General features: G+C 38.6%; 1 protein-coding gene across 2 annotated transcripts in view; it reads left to right on the top strand.

Annotated features, from left to right (window-relative positions):
• Positions 1-22,152, top strand: part of POLA1 (DNA polymerase alpha 1, catalytic subunit) — a 179,094-nt gene that overhangs the window by 126,730 nt on the left and 30,212 nt on the right. For both annotated transcript variants that reach the window (XR_014155869.1, XM_081858858.1), the window contains exon 36: positions 1-35. This exon is cut by the window's left edge and continues 59 nt beyond it. Coding sequence is in view for 1 of the 2 variants with exons in the window: in XM_081858858.1 (XP_081714984.1) it covers positions 1-35 (35 nt within the window). In the remaining variant the exon portion in view is untranslated. The remainder of the gene's footprint in view (positions 36-22,152) is intronic.

Below are 22,152 nucleotides of genomic sequence, written 5' to 3'. Positions count from 1 at the left end.
CTATGCAATGGAAAAACTTACTGATCAAGAGAAAGGTATGTTGAAACACTGTAATTACCTTGTGAGTTTAAAGAGGAAGTTTGCATCATAAAAGGCTATTCTGCTTTGTTGTGCTGCTCCAGTCTGCATCATTCTGCTCTCATCATTTACACAAGTTACTTGACTGCTTGAATTTATGAATTCCCCATTAAGAAGGTACCTGCATTTCCTAATAATCCACAGTATACCCCTCACTCTGCTGAAAAAAACAGTGTTTAAGGAAGGAGTGTTTTAAACTCATTTAACTGGTTGGGGGTGCTGGTGGTAATCTTCTGTTGAGCATTACTCCTACTGCGAGGGCAGTGGAGGGTCAGTCTAATTGTGGGAGAGCAGGGACTGATGGGATCTGACATAGGGCCTAGTGACAGATGCTTGCAGGCAATGAGAAGGCTAGAGAAAGCTTTGGGTTAGAGTGACAAGGAGTAGAGCATAAATGGACCAAAACCCGTGTTTGTTTTAGCCCCAATTATTCAAACTTTTGGTATTCTCTAGTATTTTCGTTTGCCTGTTTGTTTAAGTAGTTCTTACATCTATCCTGGCAGACATTTAGAAAAAGGTGGGAAAGCTCTTTAAAGAGTAACTTACTTCTTTGCACTTTCTGAAAAGGCATCACACTGGTCTGCCTGGTAAGAAAGGGTGACAACATATCTACTTAAGAGTATCAGGCTCTGTTTCGAACAATAGACAGGAACTCTGCAGCTTAACCTCAACAGAAGCCAGGGAAGAATGATATCTTGAAGAACAGATCAGAAGTAATAATTTCTGTACATGTTTGACTTTCTATTGAGTCTTGCATTTTTCCATTCCTTTTCATTGAAAGTCTGCTAACCCAGCAGTAGATATAGAACACCTTAATTGCAGAGCTTTCTGACATTGAAATGCGAAGTTCCTAAAGGTATCAGAATAGTGCCTGAAGTAAAAATGAAAGGTTAGGTTATATTGAGATATGTTCTGATTGAAACAATGTCAGATATTAAAAGCATTGTCTGTACCTTGAGAGTGCATTTCAGTACTTATTAATATCGTCATGCTATTTATTTTTATACACCGGATTTATAAACCAAACTAAATGCATACTAAGTAAATACTTTTACACAGTTACAGCAGCATTTTACACTCCCACCTTCATAAAAAAATACTAAACATGCCCAGTTTACTTTCTGGATGAATAAACTGTAAAATTGCATTTAGAAAAATGAAAGTTAGGCTGTATGACCTACATGCAAAACACAAAATCTAACTTTGAATATTTGCTTGTATCCTGTAATTTAAACATCGTTTCCCCCCTCTGTGTTCCCTCTGTGGTGTACCAAATATCAATTGAAAGTGATTTTTTTATGGATGAATTGCTAGAAAGCTTTACAGGCAGACTTTTCATAGTGGCAGTATTTCTCAGAGCTAGTAATGGGTGGGTCTTCAGTATGTCTCTGTTAGCAGGTGACAATTACTCAGAAAAGTATATGCAGAATGCTGCAGCTGTGTCTCGAAAGAAACTTAAGAATGAAATGCTTCATTAGAACAGGGTGTTTCCAGAAGCGAAAATGGAGTTCCCACACTTAGACTACTAGTAGATTTGGGTGCAAGAGATAGCATAAGAATTTGCATGTACTTTGGAAGGGTGTGCTGAATTGGCATATAGATAGCAAGGTAGTATTTATATCATCAAGTTGATAATTGAAGTAGCTTTGAAGGCAACCTCTCAAACATCAACTAGTAAAACTGCTCATTATGGTTATTTTTCATGTCCAGTCAATCTAGAGATGAATAACTCGCTGCAGAATCCCTTCCCAAGGTTCATTGGCTTGCTGATAACTAAAAGAATGCCATATACTCAAGTTAAATATTCCTGGAAAAGTAGGCAGATTCAGGCCCAATTTGAAATTGTGCCTAAGTAACAGGATACATTTGCTAGACACAAAAGCATAGCATATGCAATGCTTTTTGAATGGAATAAAGTTTCTGTAATACGAATCCAACATGAACCAATCGCTTAGAGAACTGTTTCTTGGGCATACGTCATATATTTTCTGATGTATTCTGAACATCAGTATTTAAGAAATATTAAAATCTACAATGTTGATTTCACTGTGGCTTTGTTTAATTTGCTTCATTTGGATTTTTGTGAATTTACAATGATTTTGAGCAAAATATATACATTTGATTGTTACTAAATTGGTATAATTAAGTCTTAAGAGGATAATTCAGTATCTTAATATCTGTAAGATTTTGCTTTATTTTGCCATCAGGTAGTTGATATAGACTAATCACTGATTTTTTTCGTGGGAAAATAGAGTTTTAAAGCAATGGGAGAGAATTTTTTTGTAGATGTATTGTGGTTATACAGTTGATAGTTTTTATTTCCATAATGTTTTTTACTACATAATTATACATCTTAATTACGTAATTACCATCATAATTATTATGTAATTACATGTAGTTCCACTAATTACAAAATCAGGAAGTATAATTATCTAGTAAAAAAATTCTAAAATCTTATTTTATGAACTGGAGATCATTTAAAAGACCAATTGGTGAACTACTACCGTATTTTCTTTACTAACATCTGACATCTTAATTTAATTCCTGGCCTCCATCTTTTGAAGCCAGCAAATGGTTAAAAATATTGCCGACATCTGCCTTTAATGAATTATGAAAGTATGATAAAGTTATTTTGCTTTGCTTTACAGTTTTCTTCTGAATTTTCCTGGAGCTTATGTCTGTTTTGTTGCTGCTACTGTTATCTCTCAGAAGGTCAAGGCATTAGTTGCTTCCACAAAAATTTTAATAGCTAGCAACGTACTCAACAGGAGTGGCTGGTCCAGAGGGGCAGTGCCACAGGGCTGCCATTAGGCCACTGGCGTTCGGAGATGGCGCAGGGGTAGGGGTGGTGGCAGAGAGATTGGGACTGCATGGGCACAATAGTGGAGTCAATCTTTCTTCCTGCCCCGCTAGGCAGTCCAGCCACTGCCCAGCCAAGCAGCAGCAACACCACTGTCAGGAAGGCAGCTCTGTGGTACAATGCCAGCCGTTGCTGATATATGAAGCATAAATAATTTGGAGTTAAAATTAAACAGAGCACTGAGAGGTGGGGTTGTCAGATGGTCAGCAATTACATTTGGATTTGGGAGTTCTAGGTTTCAAGCCTAACTCAAGTGTGAATTCTCTGAGTTGGCTTCCATACCTCTTTCATGACCTAATAACATGCAGACAAACAAGACCAACACTGAAATTAAAGCTGGTATATAAATTGTAGTTGCCATCATTTTTATGAGCAGTCATTAGCCTTGATTTCTCCAAAGAATCTTTTATACTATAATCTCTTGAGACTCGGGTTGTTGTTAGCTGGATTCTCTTCTTGGCACTTTTCATATGGGAAAGCCCATTGTCATGTTAATAAGCAATACATTAAAGTACAATAATCCTTTATATGGGTGCTCTGTTGCTGTTTTTGCACTAATAGCTAACATTGCCACTTACAAATATAGAAATAAAAATTAAGCCACCTTTCATGACAGCAATGTAAACTACTTATCGCTCTGAACTGCTGCTGCTGCTGCTGTTGTTGTTGTTTAAATTCTTATCCATCCTTCTTAAGGTCCCAGGACAAATCACAACAGTTTAAATCAAATTTAATTCAAACTGAAGCACTGGAGAATCTGGCTGGAATGTTTGGTCAGTAGGAGGGAGCAGTCTTAAAATAGGTAGAGCTGAATGGTGGGAACCTCATGACAGAGGTTATATAAGGTGGTTGTTTTTTTGTATTAAGTACAGTGGTACCTCGGGTTACATACGCTTCAGGTTACAGACTCCGCTAACCCAGAAATAGTACCTTGGGTTAAGAACTTTGCTTCAGGATGAGAACAGAAATCGTGCTCTGGTGGCGCGGCAGTAGCGGGAGGCCCCATTAGCTAAAGTGGTGCTTCAGGTTAAGAACAGTTTCAGGTTAAGAACAGACCTCCGGAATGAATTAAGTACTTAACCCGAGGTACCACTGTACAAACATTCCAAAATGAAAACTCTGTGTCAACATGTTCTACAAAGTGAGACTCCCTTTATCCAGCATTCTTTTACCTGGATATTAGGATCCAAAGAGCGCATCACAACTTGTTTATGAAGCACTCAAGGCCAATCCCCAGGCTTGAATGGACCCTCAGCATACAGCGAGTGACCAGATTCCCTAGTGGTGGAGGCGTGAGCAAGTCTGTATTCACCATTCACACCCTCCTTCTGAATAGGTATGTAAGGCACTGGCACTGTTGGAAGCCAATCAGTTGCTTGGCTTGGACTGCTGCTGGACATCGCTCATGTTATGATTCCCGTGGTGCAATACCCAGTTCTGAATTGCATTGTGGGAATTGTACCATCGCAGCTGGCTGGTGTCAGATTTGATTACTCACGGGCTCCTTCTCCATGCCAGACTAATGTGCTTTTGGGAAAAGGCACAGTCTGCCTCATAACACTGAAAGATGCACCTCTTCTGACTACAACCTGTGGCAGAGAATAAAATAATGTTGTGCCTTATAGTCTAGAAAAAATGTAAAGCAAAATTGATATGTCATTTTTGTCTTTGTATTATGCTCCATTTAATATCCCTGTTTCACATCTGTCTGTTTCCCTCCCTTATTTTAAAATGGGTAACACTTGATTTGAACTTTGAGAATTATGTCCCAAATACGCTTACCAAGTTGTTGTTGTGTAAAAAAAATTAAAGTATAAACTAGAGTAATAAAGTGAGCATCCTGCTCTTATTTTCCCACCATTTAATCAAAGGCTGCCTATTGCACATTTACATGAATGTCCTATGATACTGGTAAAAAACTAGAATAAGCTCATTTACCTTTTTTTATAGAGAGACCTTTACTAAAAGTGTCAAAGCTGGCCTCTTAAATTCACTGAATTCATCAGCGTTCAGCAATGCATCTTGCTGCTTTCGTTGAGTTCGGTTTGCACCCAGGTTTTCAGAATAAAAATCTAGTAACTTGTCCAGTTACCTTGCATTCTTTATTTTCACCTTATTTTTAACCTATGAAGATGTTGGTCTTGCTAGGATTATAACTGTCAAATGTGTATCAAAATATTTTCCTGTCTTAAATTATTTAACACAAAATCTAAGAATGCAGTTATTTTGACATGAAAATGTTATGTACCGTATTATTTCCACTTAAAACAGACATTTTCATTTTACAAAAGATGTATGCAGCAAGACAAAAAAGAATACAAGGAAGTGAGTGACAGACTGAGCTATTTTATTTACTAGATAAAAACAAATAATCCTATTAGTGTCAGATATTATGAACTTGGAATTAAAATACTGAGCTATTTATGTGGCTGCTTCATGTTTTTATTGCTGTGAGTGGGCTATAACTATGGGGTTGGATTAGTAACAGAAATAGTAACAAGTACATTAGAGTTGAAATATTTCATTTGAATCCCCGTAGGAACTATTTCCTCTCTATATTAGTTATAGGAAGTTTGGGGGAGGGACTGTTCTACAAATAGAAGAACTTAAATTGTGTGTGGATTGTTGTTCTTGATTGGACTTGTGCATGGTTTTGCTTTTTGATGCGGGTGCATATGTGCACATATGTCTTACTTTACTTTTAAAAGTTTAGAAAAATAATCTGGATACATAAAAGACTTAATGGCTATCCCAATTAAAAGTACATACCAGGGCAGCAGGGACAGAATGCTTTTAAAAAAAGTTCTCATAAAAACCACAGATTGTAAGTACCGTCTTAAAAGAGGCATTCTCCCATATATATTTTTAAGCATGGGGAGGTTTTTGTCCACTTTCACACTTAAAGGTAAAGGTAAAGGGACCCCTGACCATTAGATCCAGTTGTGACCGACTCTGGCGTTGCGGCACTCATCTCGCTTTATTGGCCGAGGGAGCCGGCGTACAGCTTCCGGGTCATGTGGCCAGCATGACCAAGCAGCTTCTGGCGAACCAGAGCAGCGCACGGAAACGCTGTTTACCTTCCCGCTGGAGCGGTACCTATTTATCTACTTGCACTTTGACGTGCTTTCGAACTGCTAGGTTGGCAGGAGCAGGGACCGAGCAACAGGAGCTCACCCCGTCGCGGGGATTTGAACCGCCGACCTTCTGATTGGCAAGTCCTAGACTCTGTGGTTTAACCCACAGCGCCACCCGTGTCCCTACTTTCACACTTAACACTATGCTAAAATATATTTTAACCATGGCCTCTTAAAGAAGCCAGGATCAGCCTCCACAGATAACGAAATAAACCACACCTTTGTTGTCTCCTGCCATTCTTCATCTGATGCCCTGAATGCCCTTGCAGTACTCCTATACAGGCATGGCCTTGGCACATCACCTGCTCAGTTGGCATTGGCCCACTGCATATGCAGGGCATGGGACTCTACTTAGAGATTTTCAGCTGCTTTCTGCACATGCGAACCAAACAATGTTCCCTCCCTTTCTTCCGGCAATAGACGATTCACCTGCAATGGTGCTGAGAGGAGAGGGAAACCTAAAGTGTGAAATAGAAAGGCCAGTGTTCTTTGGCTTCTTCTCAGAGAAACTTTACCTGTAAGAGGCTCCATAGTTTGGGCAAAGTGTGGCAGTGCCCTGCTTGCCAGAGCTCCCCCGTGAGTTCCAACACACACTCTATCCTGGCCACCACCACCTTTTGCAAGTCAGCTGTTAATTGAACTTCCCTGAGCTCCGTTCTGATCTGCTTCTCCCTCCTGCTAGCTGCTGTGCAATGCACCTGAAATCTCTCACTTAGTTTCCTGTGTGCAGACTGTAGAATGAGCGGGTTCTTGTCAGTGGAAGCTTGTGAGAGATGCCTCAACAAATCCCGTTGTTCACTACTTTTCAGTTTTTGCTTCTTCAATGCATCCTGAGTCCCTCATTTTCCTTGAGGCCTTTAAAAAGTAAATCATTCAGAGCCTGAGGGGATATATTATTTTATCTGAGCTTGTGTGCATGTGTTAAGTTGTGTTTTCAACATACTCACTTGGATACAGTGGTACCTCGGGTTAAGAACTTAATTCGTTCTGGAGGTCCATTCTTAACCTGAAACTGTTCTTAACCTGAGGCACCACTTTAGCTAATGGGGCCTCCTGCCGCCGCCACACGATTTCTGTTCTCATCCTGAAGCAAAGTTCTTAACCCGAGGTACTATTTCTGGGTTAGCGGAGCATCTGTAACCTGAGGTTACTGAGCATCTGGGTTAGCGAAGCATCTGTAACCTGAGGTACCACTGTATATGTTAGTGAATTAGCCAACAGTCCCTTTACATTTTTCTCTCCTTGCAGAGCAGCAGCAAGGCTAGGTGGGTTTGCTTTAGAGGAAGGCCTTGCCAGGAAGAAGTTTGTTGGGGAAAGGGGTCTATTGCCAGGCAGAATGAACAGGGAAGGTTACTTCCCAAAAAGCACTAGCAAGAGCCAGGACTTATCCATGCTTTCCAGGCTCGGACTGTGCTCTAAAGTTCCGTGTCTGAACGCCTCCCCCCTTTTTTGCCCTGGAGTCTTCCCCAACAAAACCTGCTCTTTAAAGCAGAATTAGAACAGATGGCAGTCCATGGAAAACCGAAGTAGCTGTTTGCAGGGAAAGCTCCAGAGCAAAAAAAGGGGGCGCTCAGACAAACCTGGGACAAACAGGGCACAAGGTAAGCATGGATAAGCTCTCACTCTGCCTGGACAGTTTTTGTTAGGTAACAACGAGCCATAGCGAAAGCAAGCCTTGTAAGCCACAGCAACGCATGGTTTTAAACCACAATTAAACAAATGATGGCTTGGCCTTATGTGTGAACTCAGCCATTGTATGCGCCATCTAAAAACAAAACTGTGCTTCTTTCTTCAGAAATATTTATTTTACCCATATGCACATTTGAGTTATAGATAAATCAATTAATTTACTGAATCCAATAGGGTGAATTAATATGGGTTGTATCCAGTAGTGCTCCTTTGCTGTCAGAAAGCACTTTGATTCAGAGGACGTTGAAAGTGGAATGGAGAATAAGTCTAATTTTTTCTGATTCCCCCTCCTCCCTGTAGCACTGCCTCCCAATCTTCTCCAAAGAGTTAGGAGACCCTTCAAAACAGCATGGGAAGTGGTGCAGCATAATAGCTGTGCGGAATTGGAAAAATCCCCACCCTCCCCTTTCCATTGCCAGCAGCCATTGCTGAATCCCTCTGTCAGCAGAGGGACATCACTAGATGCTATCAAACAATAATAATGATATTAATGGAAGATACTGGTGATGTGGTGAATACATTTTTATAAGTAATGAGTTTCCATACGCACAGTTATACTAGGATGCTATTCTTGGGACTAACTACTTCCTACTGTTTATCAATATTATAGGTTTTATTCTGAAGTTACTGGGTTCTGTGGATTTTAATTAAAGCGTATAGTTTTTGCTAGATTAATATTGTGTGCCTTTCTAACACTGTGGAATTTTATTTTTCTTGGGTTTGAATATTTTAAGACTTCCATTGATATTAGAACATAATAATAAAATAATATTAACCACTTTTGAAATGTGGCCATGGTGCCAGTTGTTGATAAGGCTTCTAACAACTCTTTTCACTGGTTTTGTGAGCAACGGATCAAATTAGATTCATCACTCTTGGCTTGTGGTGATTTGAAATTGAAATGGAATATATTAAGGCAGCCAACCACACTGATTACATTGCAAGCCTCATTTAATTTCATACATTCACACATTACAGTGAAAAGCAGATTTTAATGCATGATTGTGACTGTACCTTGAGTGACTCCAAAGGTCATCTGTAATAGGTGCATAATTTGTTACTATTGGATACCTAATTAACAAAAAGTATATATATATTCCACAGCTATGTACTACCTATATAATCTAAAGTGTTCATTTATGTCCCTTAAGAGAGCCTATTGGTCAGTTCATCGTAATATAAATCATCTGGGCACAGTTTGCTGAGAATTTCTTCTGTGCAAATTCCATTGAGATGAATGTTTAGCTGTGTATATATTGCACAATGTTGTTTTTAATTTCTGCAAGATTTCCACAGTGAACGTTTCAGGGTGGGGGTGGTGGAGTTGCATAAAAGTTCTCAAACAGCACATCTGCCAGAGTTGAACGATTACTGTACGTAAATGCAACGATTGGACCTTGCTACAGTAATTTATGCCATAGCAACCTCCAGGTTGGACTACTGTACTGTACTCTACATTGGGGGTGCTGCGTTGAAAAAACGTTTGGAAGTGGCTGCAAGTACAAATGTTGCAACCAGTTTGCTGTCCAGCGTTTTGATTCCGTCACATCAGTTTAACATGCTCTGCGCTGGTTATGGCTTTGTTTCCAAAGCCTAATTCAAGGTTCTGGTGTTAACCCTTTGAAGCTTTCAGCAGCTTGGGAATGAGTAGTTTAAGGGCTGCCTTCTTCCATATCTTCCTTCCCACAAGTTTTGGTCATCCTTTGAAACCTTATTCCAGATCCCTCAATCCCAGGAATAGCCAGGGTTCAGTCCTTTTCCGTTTTGGCATCCACTGCTGTGGAAAGCATCAGGACCTGAGGCGATTTTGTTTTCGAGACTAGTAAAAACATGGCTGCTTTAAAGGGGATTTTACCTAACTTGCTTTTTGCTAGTGTATCTAATATCATAGTTTAGTTGCCTGTTTCGGAGGTTGTTATTGGGGCTTGGCTTTGATGTTCATATTTGTTTATGGAGGTTATATATTTTAACTTTTTGATTGTAAGTCTTCATGAGTTTAAACATTAAGTGAGGTCTAGTTTTTTGAAATGAAGACATTATCTATGTATTTTGTGAAGTACTTTTCCATCAGCCCTGAAGCAAGCCCTTTCAAATTAATGGGGTGATCTAACAAGCTCTGGTATTATATAAGGAGAAAAATTGTCCAAATATCAGGTTGTTATTAATTTTATACATTTCTATTGTATCTTGCCTCTACTGTTTAATTTTATGAAACTTTTCTCAAAAATAAGATCTACAGTACTGGGTTGAGTGATGCTTACTCATTGTGTGTTTACGAGTGCAGCCTCAATCTTTTTTTAAAATGAAAATACTTCCATATGAAAAAGATTGCTTTAATTATCATTTTAGTTGCTCATTTCAGTAGCTTTTCTAGCTCTAAGATGACCTTGGAATTGGCAGAATTGTACAAACTATTCTTAAATGTGACTATAATAGATTATAAAATACCGTTATGATGCTTGTTTCTCTCATTATTAATATTTTTCATAATAATTCCCGACATTGAGTTTGCCTTTTTTTATACATATATTTAAGGTCTCAAAATCTGCAGCTAAAAAATATCTCTCTTATATATATATATATATATATATATATATATATATATATATAAATGCAAATAAAATTCAGATTCTATTGCAACAGTGATCTCAGTGTTTCAATTTGGAATCAAAATAGGGACACCCAAAAATAAGGGAGTGGTTTCTACATACCGGGGTGCTCCCTAGATACACAGAAATATAGACTTTTGTAATCTAAAAACAAAACAAACCCACCCCCACCACCAAAATGGCCCAACAAGGGCTTGTGAGCTTCCAGAATTAAGATGCTGGATTGAGATGCCAGCAGTGTTTTATTGGGTCAGTGTGCTGCATGTGAATTCAGCCCTCCGCCCCACTCACAAAAAAGGAAATAAATTTACATCAAATTTGTTTATGCATGTGTCGTGTGCCATTTTGTGTGTTAACATCATAGTTCATAACAGTGGTTCATCTTCACCAATATGGTGACTAGTAGGAGTGCCCCTGCTGATACCTACATACCAGCATAAAGTCCTTGCAGTGTCAGCATGACACTTGTGTAGCAGTTAAAACAGATGGTCTTAAAGCATTAATTGCTGATACAAGAGTCCTTGGGTCTCCTCAGGAGATAAATCAGAGTTTTAGATCTTCCAAGATGTATCTGCTCTGAATTGAAGTCCATGCTGAATGCAGCACAAATGTGTTATAGTCTAATAGATCTGCACCCTCTTCTGAAGAGATCATATGGCCACAGTTATCCCGACTCTGGTAGCATCTTTGCTAGATTATGGCAATTCAAGAAATGTGTGGGTGTCTTTGAAAGCTGTTCAGAAAAAAATGGCTGCCCCCTAGTATAGAGCCAGATATACACCTTTGTTGGTGGATATACACCTTTGTTGAAAATTCCCACAATGTCTCCTTACTTCTCATAAGTGAAAGAGTATTTCAAATGAAGAACGTATTATGAGTGGAGTGTGTGAAATCCTCTTAGCAAACCTTTGCATGTTTTTACATACCAAATAATGGTTAATGTCATCAAATGTGGTTCTTAATACTTCATATTGTATGGATGTATTTCAGTGTTCAGAGTATTAACATTAAGACCAGTTTTTACACCTGTTTGCTCTGGAAATTGCTTTGCATACTGTCAACAGTTTTCAGTTTTGGTTGTGCTTGTAATTCCCAGTCAACTACTTTTAAGAATGCATTGTTTTCAAAGCAAACACTAGAAATCATAAATCAGTATCAAACTGTTCTGATTTTTCCGATAAAATGTTATTTTTTCTCATGTATGCTGTTCCGAAACAGGAGCAACAAAACAAAACAGGAGCAAGGGCTCTGAACTCCTTCTGGCCAAGCAAGGCCAAGGGTCTCACAGGTGCATTCCTTTCTTATGAATCCATGGTTTATTATGATGTCCAAATGAAGTAGTGAAAGTGTGTGACTATTTTAGGTAGAGGGTGTCTCTTCAGAGCCTGTTCTCCTTGCCCCTGTGGTTCTGGGTGTGTAATTCAGAGCCCCAGTTTGACAGGAATGCTTTTTTTCAACCTCCTCAAGGCAAACTTTTATCCCATCGCCAATCTCGGAGGAAACGAACTTCATTAGGCAGTGTCAAGCCCCTCCCCATCACCTCTTGAAAGCAATACTTTGAAAGCTGTAGGTACAATCAGGTTTTGCTTCAGCAGAAGGGAAGTTTTTAATGTACAATGTTTTGCTTTGTTTTTTATATTCTGTTGGATACTGCCCAGCATGGCTGGGGCAACCCAGTCAGATGGGGGGGACAGATATAAGTAACAAATTGTTGTTAGCTATTGCCTTTCTTTCTCCAAACATTTATTAGGCATTACATTTATTAGGCATTACATTTATTAGGCATTACAGATACAGACCATCTTAAAACATCCATATACAGAAATTTTCATTGGAGTGTCTTCCTGCTGCCATTCACCACTCCAGGAGATACTATTAACAGAAACTCAGCCACCTTTGCAGTTACCTCCGGCTTAATATCAGACAGGTATAATCTGATATTTTCATTGTGCCATGATGGTAAACTACGCAAAAAGAAGGATATCACGCGTTTATGTAGCTGGTTGGACTGTAGAAATATTCAAATAACAACATGCCTACCATTTCTAGGGATGTTTAAATATCTGCCCTTAACAAAAGCTGAGGGGAAAGCGTTCAGTCGGACTAACATAAGTGTCCTGCATTAGGCTGGAATTGTTAATTTTGAGATATAAGTGATCCTGTTACTGGTTGTATTTAAACCATAGAACCTGGGGGACCAGATTTTATTTACAGCAGACTCAGTGTTTTGTTTTTCAATATCCTTTAATTTTGGATATTGCGATAAATATCTTGCTCACTAGAATTATACAATAATTCCAAGTCAATACCAGTAGATCTAATTTTGCTGTGTATGAGTTGGAGCCATCTGGATTTATAGGAGTCCTTAAGTAAATCAGAAAGCAGACTTGAAGGTTGGGAACGAAAATGGCAACACAGCTAGTATTTTATAGTGCTTGTCCATGCCCAATATTCCATCATGAATATACCTAATTCTGCACACATCGTCTCATACCTGATTGAATTTGGGAGCCCGAAGATATGTCTCAAGAAACTTGAGTATATTTTATCTAAATCACTATTATATGCTTGTATCCATATTGGGATCCCAAAAAGTAGCTGGGACGACACTTTAGCTTGAAAAATCTGAATGGCAGCTGGCATGAATTGGTTACCTTTCTGAAAATAAAAGTGAGCTACTGCTGAGGAGGTACACTTTGCCTGTTTTATAGTGCTTTTGCAATGGTTTAACCAACCTGAGTTACTCTGGAATAAAATTCTGAGATATTTATGCATCTTTACTTTCTGGATTTCTTGTCCTCCATTTCTCTAGTTTCTGGGAATTAGAGAAGACCAGAAATTTTGTCTTCTCATAATTTGTTTGCTAATTTCGCAGTAAGAAACCAAGGAGAGTAAAAGACGGTTCAAACCTATCCTTGTCAGTGATAAAAAGGTGTATTGATAATGATAATAATAGCCGCAGCTATGTTCACCAGAACAAAACCTGTAAACACTTTAATGCTGGTACAGCACTTAGAACACTATGCATGCATTTAACAGTAAGGTAGTCTCTGATTATATGCTTACAATATAATCAACAGGACACAAAGCAAAGCAAAAAGGAGGGAGGGAAGAGGAAGCCAAGCATTGGAGCAGCTGTTGTTCCACTGGCTGATGGATGAGACTAGGCTGATCTCTCTGTTGTTGCAATAGCTTTCTTGGGAGGGAGGGTGTGCAGCCTGCTAATGGTCCAGGGCACTTGGCTAGGAGACCAGTATGTGCCTCCTTTCCTTCAGTTCTGCAGTCCCAGGTAACTGGCAGTTGGAGCAAAGTGCTCCTTCATGCACAGAAAGGGGGAAGCAAGCTCACTACATCTGCTGCTTCTCTGGGGAATAGGTGGGGCAAGTGTGGTCTCCCTCCTCCTTCCCATTATGATCTTGTTTGGAACAGTCTTCTAGTGGCCTTGATTCCCTGTCTGGGTGGTGGCAGAGCATCCCTCCCTTAATCTCTGCAGCACTAACTTATGGTTAGAACAGAGTGCCTTATCAACTGGTCATTTCTGAAACTTCATCTAACTCCTATTTTTGGGTAGATATAAAACAGAAAAGTCACCCCCCCAAGAGGAAAATGTGTTAAGATGCTTACAAAGTTCATGGATTTTCATCTCTGCAACATATAAAAATTAAACTTTCCCCAGCCAACTTGGAAGCTCTTGGTGAAAGAGCTGCTCTTATAAGAAATTAAGAAAATATACAAGGTCCATTTTGTGCCTTTTGCCAGACACTTTCACAACTATGCTGATGGTCCTTGGGAAAGATACATTTTAGAAGCAAGGAGGTTGGTAAGTACATTCTGGCTGGCTTGCAAGGTTGGGCAATGCCAGTGCCCCTGTATCCTCTTACCTCTAGTTTGCATTCCTCATCACACAACCCTGCCGTGAAGATTAATGGGGTTATTAAATGAATAAAGGAAACTAGCAACTAAGGATTTTATGTTGCACACCTAATGTGTGTTTGTCTGAGTGCCCTTACTAAATGTATGTTTATAGACTGCTAAGACAACCTGGGGTATATAAATACTGTTATAATATAGCTAGCTAATTGTAAAAACACTGTGTAGTTTAATTTGTTTCTGTGTGCACAATATCATGAAATATATCCTCCCACTATGAACTATAATCCATAGCAGAAGCCTCTGTGATCTAATATTATGAAAGTTTTTTTATTAAAAAAGCCTTTCCTCTTACTACAGTCATTAGTGTTGTTTTACTATTTCCTAGCTATATAGATCTTCTAGACCTTTCCCACTTGCCTCCTATCCAAGGAGTCATGTTTATCCATTTCTTTGTCCAGCTGGACAATTCACATGTTACAGGGCTGAAAGCAGTTCCTCATTCAGTTGAAAAAGCAAGATCTGAGACTGGGCTGGCCAGCAACACAGACTGTTGATTACAGAATCTAGGGTTATTGAAGCACTTTAAAGCTGCTTTATAGTTTCAGTGAAGCACATAGTTGCTTGGTTCATTAGCTCACTGCAGGTAGTCATCTTGCTTTTGAATCTAAATTTTTATTTAATCAACGTCATAAGGACTTTGACTTGCTCTCAGCTTCGCTGTTTAAGTAAAATGTCTGCAAAAATTAGTTGTCCGTATGTTGAGTGTTGAACCAGGCAGTAAATCTGAAGAGGGCAGTTGGATATTCTAGCGCCCACAAAATTTATTTGAGCTCATTGTCCTCAGCATTTCACTAAAATTTACCCAGTTTCAATAAAAATAAAAACAATAATTTCCCCAAACCTTGTTCAATTTAATAAAAACTAATTTCTCCTGAGGCTGGCATGAGCTGAAAATAGAAGAAGCATCATAACCTCTTTTTCACATCTGAAGCCTATGTAGAACAGCTATGTATAACAAATATAAGGTGACGGTAAGGGGCAACCAAAATGGTCAAGGGGCTGGAGACACTGCCCTGTGAGGAGAGGCTGCAGCATTTGGGTCTTTTAAGTTTAGAAAAAAGGTGAGGAAGAAGTGACATGTAATAAGTTTATAAAATGATACAGGGCATGGAGAAAGGGGATAGAGAAAAGTTTTTCTCCTTATCATAATACTAGAAATTGTGGACATCCAGTGAAGTAGAATGTTGAAAGATTCGGGGCAGATGAAACAAAATACTTACTTGTACAGTTAAACTATGGAATTCGCTTCCACAGAAGCCAATGGTGCCAACAGCTTGGATGGCTTAAAAAGAGGATCGGACAAATTTGTGGAGGATGGGTCTATCAATCACTGCTAGCCACCATGGAGGCTAGATGACCTTTCCAGCTTTGAGTCTATAAGTCCAATCTTGGCCATTAAATTTGATGGTATTATTATTATTATTATTATTATTATTATTATTATTATTATTAAATGTGTATACTACCTTTCATCCGAAGATCCCATGGTGGTTCACAACAGCAAGTGTGAATACACCTGGTACCGAGGTACACCTGGAAGTTGCTCAAGGCCCACTGATGATTGTCAGCTCACAGTCTGATAAACAGGGTGCAACTGTGAATGGAGGCAATATTTACCAATTCCCTTTGCAGCTTCCCTTGAACTTCTGGAGTACCAACCCCCAACTCCCCACTGGAGATAATTTAGAGGACCCTGCAGGGAGAAGGGAGAGCTGAAACCCAATGGTGCCTTGTTCCATAACTGGAACTCTGAATCCAATCTATTGTATGTTGAATGACTTTGATATATATATATAAAAGTCTTGGTAACAGAAGGTAAACAATCCTACTGAGCATGGTCAAGCACTTAGACAAGCTTCTCTGGAATAGTAGTTGTTTTCACATAGTATAGGAATAAAAGCTGTTATTTATTTTTGGAGAGCCAAATAAGTGTAAACAAAAATAAGCCATGGAAAACCAAAATGATTTAATATGCTTTTAATAATACCATTTTTAAAAAGAGAATTGTTAAATAAAACTTTGAAAGACAGATATTTTTTATCAGAAAGTGAAAGTCTTCCTGATTCTTCCGTGAATATTTCTTCCCTCCTTCCTAATTTCTCCTAAGCAAATACACTCAGGATACTCCACCCTGGTATTTTGTGTATATAAAGAATAGCCTCCAAAAAGAGATTGGCAGCTTTAATTTGTTTTATATGTGCAATCACAGTCCATGTTATATTCAAAATGCTTGTCCAATCAAGGATTCAATATAGAAAAGAGGCAGTAACAAGTATGCTGTACACTATAATAAAGAAATCTGTTGATTGAAAACAGTTCGTATATTTTGGAAATGATAGGGAATGTAATTGGTTAGAAAGAAAAGGATAGGGCTTCATAAATAATAGGAAATAGAGCATATTTTTCCACTGATGATGCTAACTCAATTTAGCAATTCTGGTATTGAATTTTCATGTGCAGTGAAATAGGCCTGGTAGATCCTCCAATACCACTCTAAATTCCATAGCTAATGGAATGACCTCTTCATATTGATGGTAGGCAACTTCAATATGTCAAATTTCTGCCATAATGACACACATTTTTCCAACCCTGTAAGATCCTTTGATGATTACTGCCAAAGACTTCTATGTCCTTGCACATGAGGCCTTGAAGCATGGATTTGTGTATGCAATTTTAATACGGGCCTAAGGGAGAGAGAGCTTTGTACTGCAGCCCAACTCACATACATTTTATGCAGTGCAATCATGTATTTTTATACCTAATTGTAATTAAAGTATTAAGCCTTAAAGACTTGCTAATCTTTACATTGAACTTCACTAGCAGGCTTAAGGAATAGTAAATTATTGAATGGACCTTTCAGCTAGTAACAATTTCCAGAGCATGAGTGTCTACAGAAATAATTGGAAGGTCTTTAACTTGTAACTACAGGTTGTTGACTTGACTGCAGTCTTTATACAACTGAACCCCGCTCACCGTTACATGGTTCGAGAAAGGAGCAATGACAAACAATGGTGAACTGTGCCTTTTGGTGATTTACTGTATCGTATGGGATTATACGCTTCAGAACTGACTTCTAACATACAGCTTTAATTTGTCCATTGAGCAACAATACAGTTGAACTCTGAACCAAATTTAATAAGCCTTAAGGCTGAATTTCACATGTGTTACACGCAATCTGCTGTGGCTGGTATAAAAGTGAGACATAGGTTCTGAAAACAGACTTTTTGTTAATGCTTATCTGTCCATACAGTGAAGGGGGAAAGTATTTGATCCCCTGCTAAATTTGCCCGTTTGCCCTCTGACAAAGAAATAACCAGTCCATAATTTTAATGGTAGGTTTATTGTAGCTATGAGAGACAGAATAACAACAGGAAAAACCCCAGAATCCCAGAAGACAAAAGTCAGAGATTGATGTGCATTATAATGAGTGAAATAAATATTTGATCCTTTTGCAAAAGATGACTTAGTACTTGGTAGCAAAACCATTGTTGGCAATTACAGAGGTCCAGTGGTCAGGGATAATGGCAGTTGTCCAAAAGCAGCTGCAGCCAATCGGAAGCCACATCGGATGTTCGGGTTCTAAAGAACGTTCACAAACTGGAACACTCGCTTCCGGGTTTGCGGCGCTTGGGAGCCAAAACGTTCGACTCGCAAGGCGTTCAGCTTCCAAGGTACAACTGTAAAATGACTTAGGGTGTGCCTGGGAAGAGGTGCTAGAGAAAGCAAGGGGCACACGATCACTGTGGTTCTGGGTATGGGGTGGGAGGTGGGGCAGGCCGGTTAAGAGACACACAGCACAGGCAGTTGGTGACTGTTGTGTGCCAGGAGGCTCCCACCTTGGGATATGTGGTTGCCTTATCAGCCAGCCCTCGGGTTTGTGGATGCTGTTGCTGAATGCCAGGTCAGCTTGGAGTGAGTTTTCCCGCCTCCATGACCTGATTGTGGATGAGGAGAGTGATCTTGTCTATATCACTGAGACCTGGGTGGGTGAGCAGGGGGAACTTTTTCCTCACACAGTTGTGCCTACCTGGGTACTTGTGCAGCATTAGGGCAGATGGAGATAGGGAGTTGCTGTGGTTCAGTCCAGTGCACCTCCAGGGCTGGGATACGTTTTCCAACAAATATTTTTACTTTAAGAAAATGAAATATTTAACTCCAAAACATACAAAACTTTATCCCTATCTGGATATTTTAGTCATAAGTTACTCTATCTCAACAAACAATTTCATCATATTTTGTATCACCATTGAGATTTTAACTAACTTTTAACAGTTGCAGTTTTATAACCTTAGGAATATTAACATATGCAAAAGAGATGAGTAAGAAAAGCAAGAAATTTCTTTTTAAAACCCACACAATAATGTGAGTTAAATTGTTGTTGGATCACTGTTATATGATTGTATTCATTGCTGTAAGATACTGCCACACTGCACCCATGCAAAGTTTGGAAAATGAAGACGTGAACTTAGAATTATATGTTTCTCTGAAAATCATGAAGTGAATAGTTGTGAAAGAACACTGGGTGTCACTTGAATTTACAAAATTCAGCATTTGGTGCACCATTTGGATATTGAGGATAAATGGTAGACAAATGATTTGTTTTATTTAAAATTAACTTGCAACCCACAAGCGTTCACAACCCACAGTGGCACGTCTGTGTACACATGGGTTGCGATTTGGCGCTTTTGCGCATGTGCGACCGCCGAAACCCGGAAGTAACCCATTCTGATACTTCCGGGTTTCGGTGGGTCCATAACCCCAAAAAACTCAACCTGAAGCGTCTGTAAGCCAAGGTGTGACTGTAACTGGGTCAAAGTCAAGGAGGAGGGAAATGCAAATAATAAAGCAGAGTATAAGTTCTTGTCCAGCAGTCAGTAATTTTTCTTAAAAATTAAAAACTTGAGGTTTAATGTAGAATACTGCCTTCGATTTGAACCTTTTTAATTGTTACTCCAAATACAAAATATTCCCATATTTCATCTCCGGAGCATAACATAAATGGTATACCTTAAATATCCTTTCCATACTACCTTTATTCTGCTGTAAAGCTAGAAATCCTTTGTCAATTCCTCTTGGTGTTAAGTTTCCATTCTTAAATGGACAACAAGTTAACAACATGAAATGGATGTTGACAGTTGTTGAAAATGAAGTAATGCTTGATGTAGCCTTGCGTTTTCCTCTGAACTTTGACCGTACAATAGAAAAACTTAAAAGAAGGGGAGGAGTACTGTCAAGTACAGAATTATAGAGAAAAAAATTAATCTAAATAGTAAGGAAGAAGTCTATGTTCTCTTGCATGATATTTAGCAGCAACGGTAAGGAGAGGGATGTTTCTTTCTTTGTGTAATGTGCAGTAGTTACAATAAACACAAGATTTCCAAATCTCAGAGGACTCTCTTGACAGTTGCTTGATAACAGCTTTTTTCACTCCTTAGTTTTGACAGTTTGCGTGTGTTGCCATATCTAGTGTAAACTAAAACATCACTGTCATTCTGTTTTTCTTTTGTATGTGTCTTTCTTTTCTTTATTTTATTTTTTCATCTTTAAAATAATGAAAAAAGATAGGCTTTTCTTCTGTAGACTATAGTGAGGCAAGTTTTATGGGGAGATTAGCATGTGTTTATAAGTTTTGAAAGATAGAAGATGGCTGCAGATTGCTTTAGCTTTTTATCATAGGATTCCAATGAAGCGTGGATATTAAATTATAGATTTAACCTTTCTATGTATAGCAATTCCTGTAATAATGGCATGCCAACATATTAGAAAAAATGGGGCATATTCAAATTCCTCTGTAGCTATATCATATATTATTTCTTTTTTTAACAAATAACGCACAAAAACTCATCATACATCTACCATCCCAATGGATGTGTACCTTTGTTTTCATTTCAAATAAAAATAGTTTAGAAAAGTTTTGATACGGAAATTTTAACTTGTGAAGATTATTAATAGGGAATGAATCAGTAACCTGGAATGGGGGTTACTATATTATATACCTGTCCTATATCGACTGAAGCTGTTACCTGGGTAACTAACACTCGGGTATTTTCAGGACCTTCTTAAATATCTGCAAAGCCCCCATATTTTGTCTTTGCCGTCCTTTCTTAAATTCAATAATCAAAATGGTTTAAAATGTGCCCTTACCACAGTGCCAGGAACTTCTTTATGGATGCTTTAGCTAAGATTCCTGCATTTCAGCAGGTTGATAACCCTTGGGGTCCCTCCCAACTCTACAATTCTATGATGCTTTAGAGCATCATTATGGCTTAGGAACCATGTTTTGAAATCAGCTGGTTTCTATTCATTTGTCTCCAGAGACTGTGGTGTGTTCCAGGGATGCGCTCCTTTGCGAAGAACTCACCCAACTGAAACAGCTTTCCTGTTCATTTCAGTTTTGATCTCCTTCTCTTGAAATGGATCAAGACCTTTCCCCACATTCAGACATTTGTATGTACATCTGAGCGCTAATAAGTCTTTGGACCGAAGTCTCTCGCCTTTCGTCACCATGTTTGGCAACTTCTGTTGCCTAATAAATAGACATTTTTGCAGTTTCTGTGCTACAAAGATGTGCTCTCATGCTACTCCCATTCATTTCAATGGCACTTTTAGAGGAGGAGTCCTCTTTTGTCTTAATATTGACGAAGATCAGTAATCCAAGGACTGACTCTTTGATTTGCATGTGTATAGTACCTAGACATTACAATGGAGAAATAATAAACAATATCCCTAGTTTCAGCATGATTGTCTTAACTCCAGGATTTTCTAGAGTTGTCACCAAGTTTGTTCTATCATCAGACCAAATTTTGCTGGAGCGCAGCAAAGCACCCAATGTCGTCATCTGGCATGTTGCAGACAAATTCCAATTACTTTTCTGCTTCAAGCTATTGTTAAACACTAAGAGCTAGCTGACAGTAAAATTATAAATACAGGTGTTGTCACACTACACTATAATCAGAATTTTAATTTGAATTTTCATTTGTAAAGCCTTTTTTTTACATGAAAATAGGAATAGAATTAGTTTTATTGACAGTGAAAAGACATTTTGAAAGCTTCCTAAATCATTACCTGTATTTAGAAGCGGGGGGAAATTGTATATGTCCATGTAAAGTGAACAGTTTTATTATCACATATTTACTCATTATTTTTGGTGGTAAATAAAACTAGGGAGATGTGTTTGACAAATGATTGACGTTACTCAGTAGGTTTTCACTTCATTAGAACAATAGACAGCCACAAATATATATTTACTTTTGTTTAGTTCTGCCACTACTAATATAAGCCTGCGATAAAATCTTTAGTCAAATTAAGTAGAGCCTGTTGAGAGTCCACATGTAGTGCTAAACTTTCTATTTGGTAATTTTCTCCTCTTAGCTAAATTCATCCTCCTTTTTGCTTTCTCGCCCCCCCCTCCCCACCCAATAGTTGGAGTGGTTCCCCTTCTCAAGACACCCCTTTTTCCCCCTCAAGGCATTTAGTGTCGTGTCTGCCAGATTTCAGTGATGAACAGCGAATTGCTTTTAAAGTGGGCATTATGCCAGTTCAGCAGCACAATGGAAAACCAATCTTCCACCATTCTACTTTTGATGCTGTTATTGTAGCATTTTAGATAACTGCTGCCACAAAAAAAGATGTGCTCAATTGCTACCAGTTAGTCAAGTTAAATCCAGAGTAGCATTAAAATTACTCTGAAAACTGTTTGTCAGAGGTCATGTGTTGTCTGTAGCTACAGCACATAGGATAGATGTTCTCTTCTGTGGAATGCTTTTTATTTATATATTTTTTTCTTTCTTTTTCTTTATTATTACAGTGACTGACCAGCTCTCTAAATAGCCCTTCACTAGCTGTTTAC

The sequence above is a fragment of the Podarcis erhardii genome (genome assembly GCF_964252035.2).
Source record: "Podarcis erhardii genome assembly, chromosome: 4".
NCBI classification, from domain to species: domain Eukaryota; kingdom Metazoa; phylum Chordata; class Lepidosauria; order Squamata; family Lacertidae; genus Podarcis; species Podarcis erhardii.
This window is presented reverse-complemented; position numbering and strand designations above follow the sequence as displayed.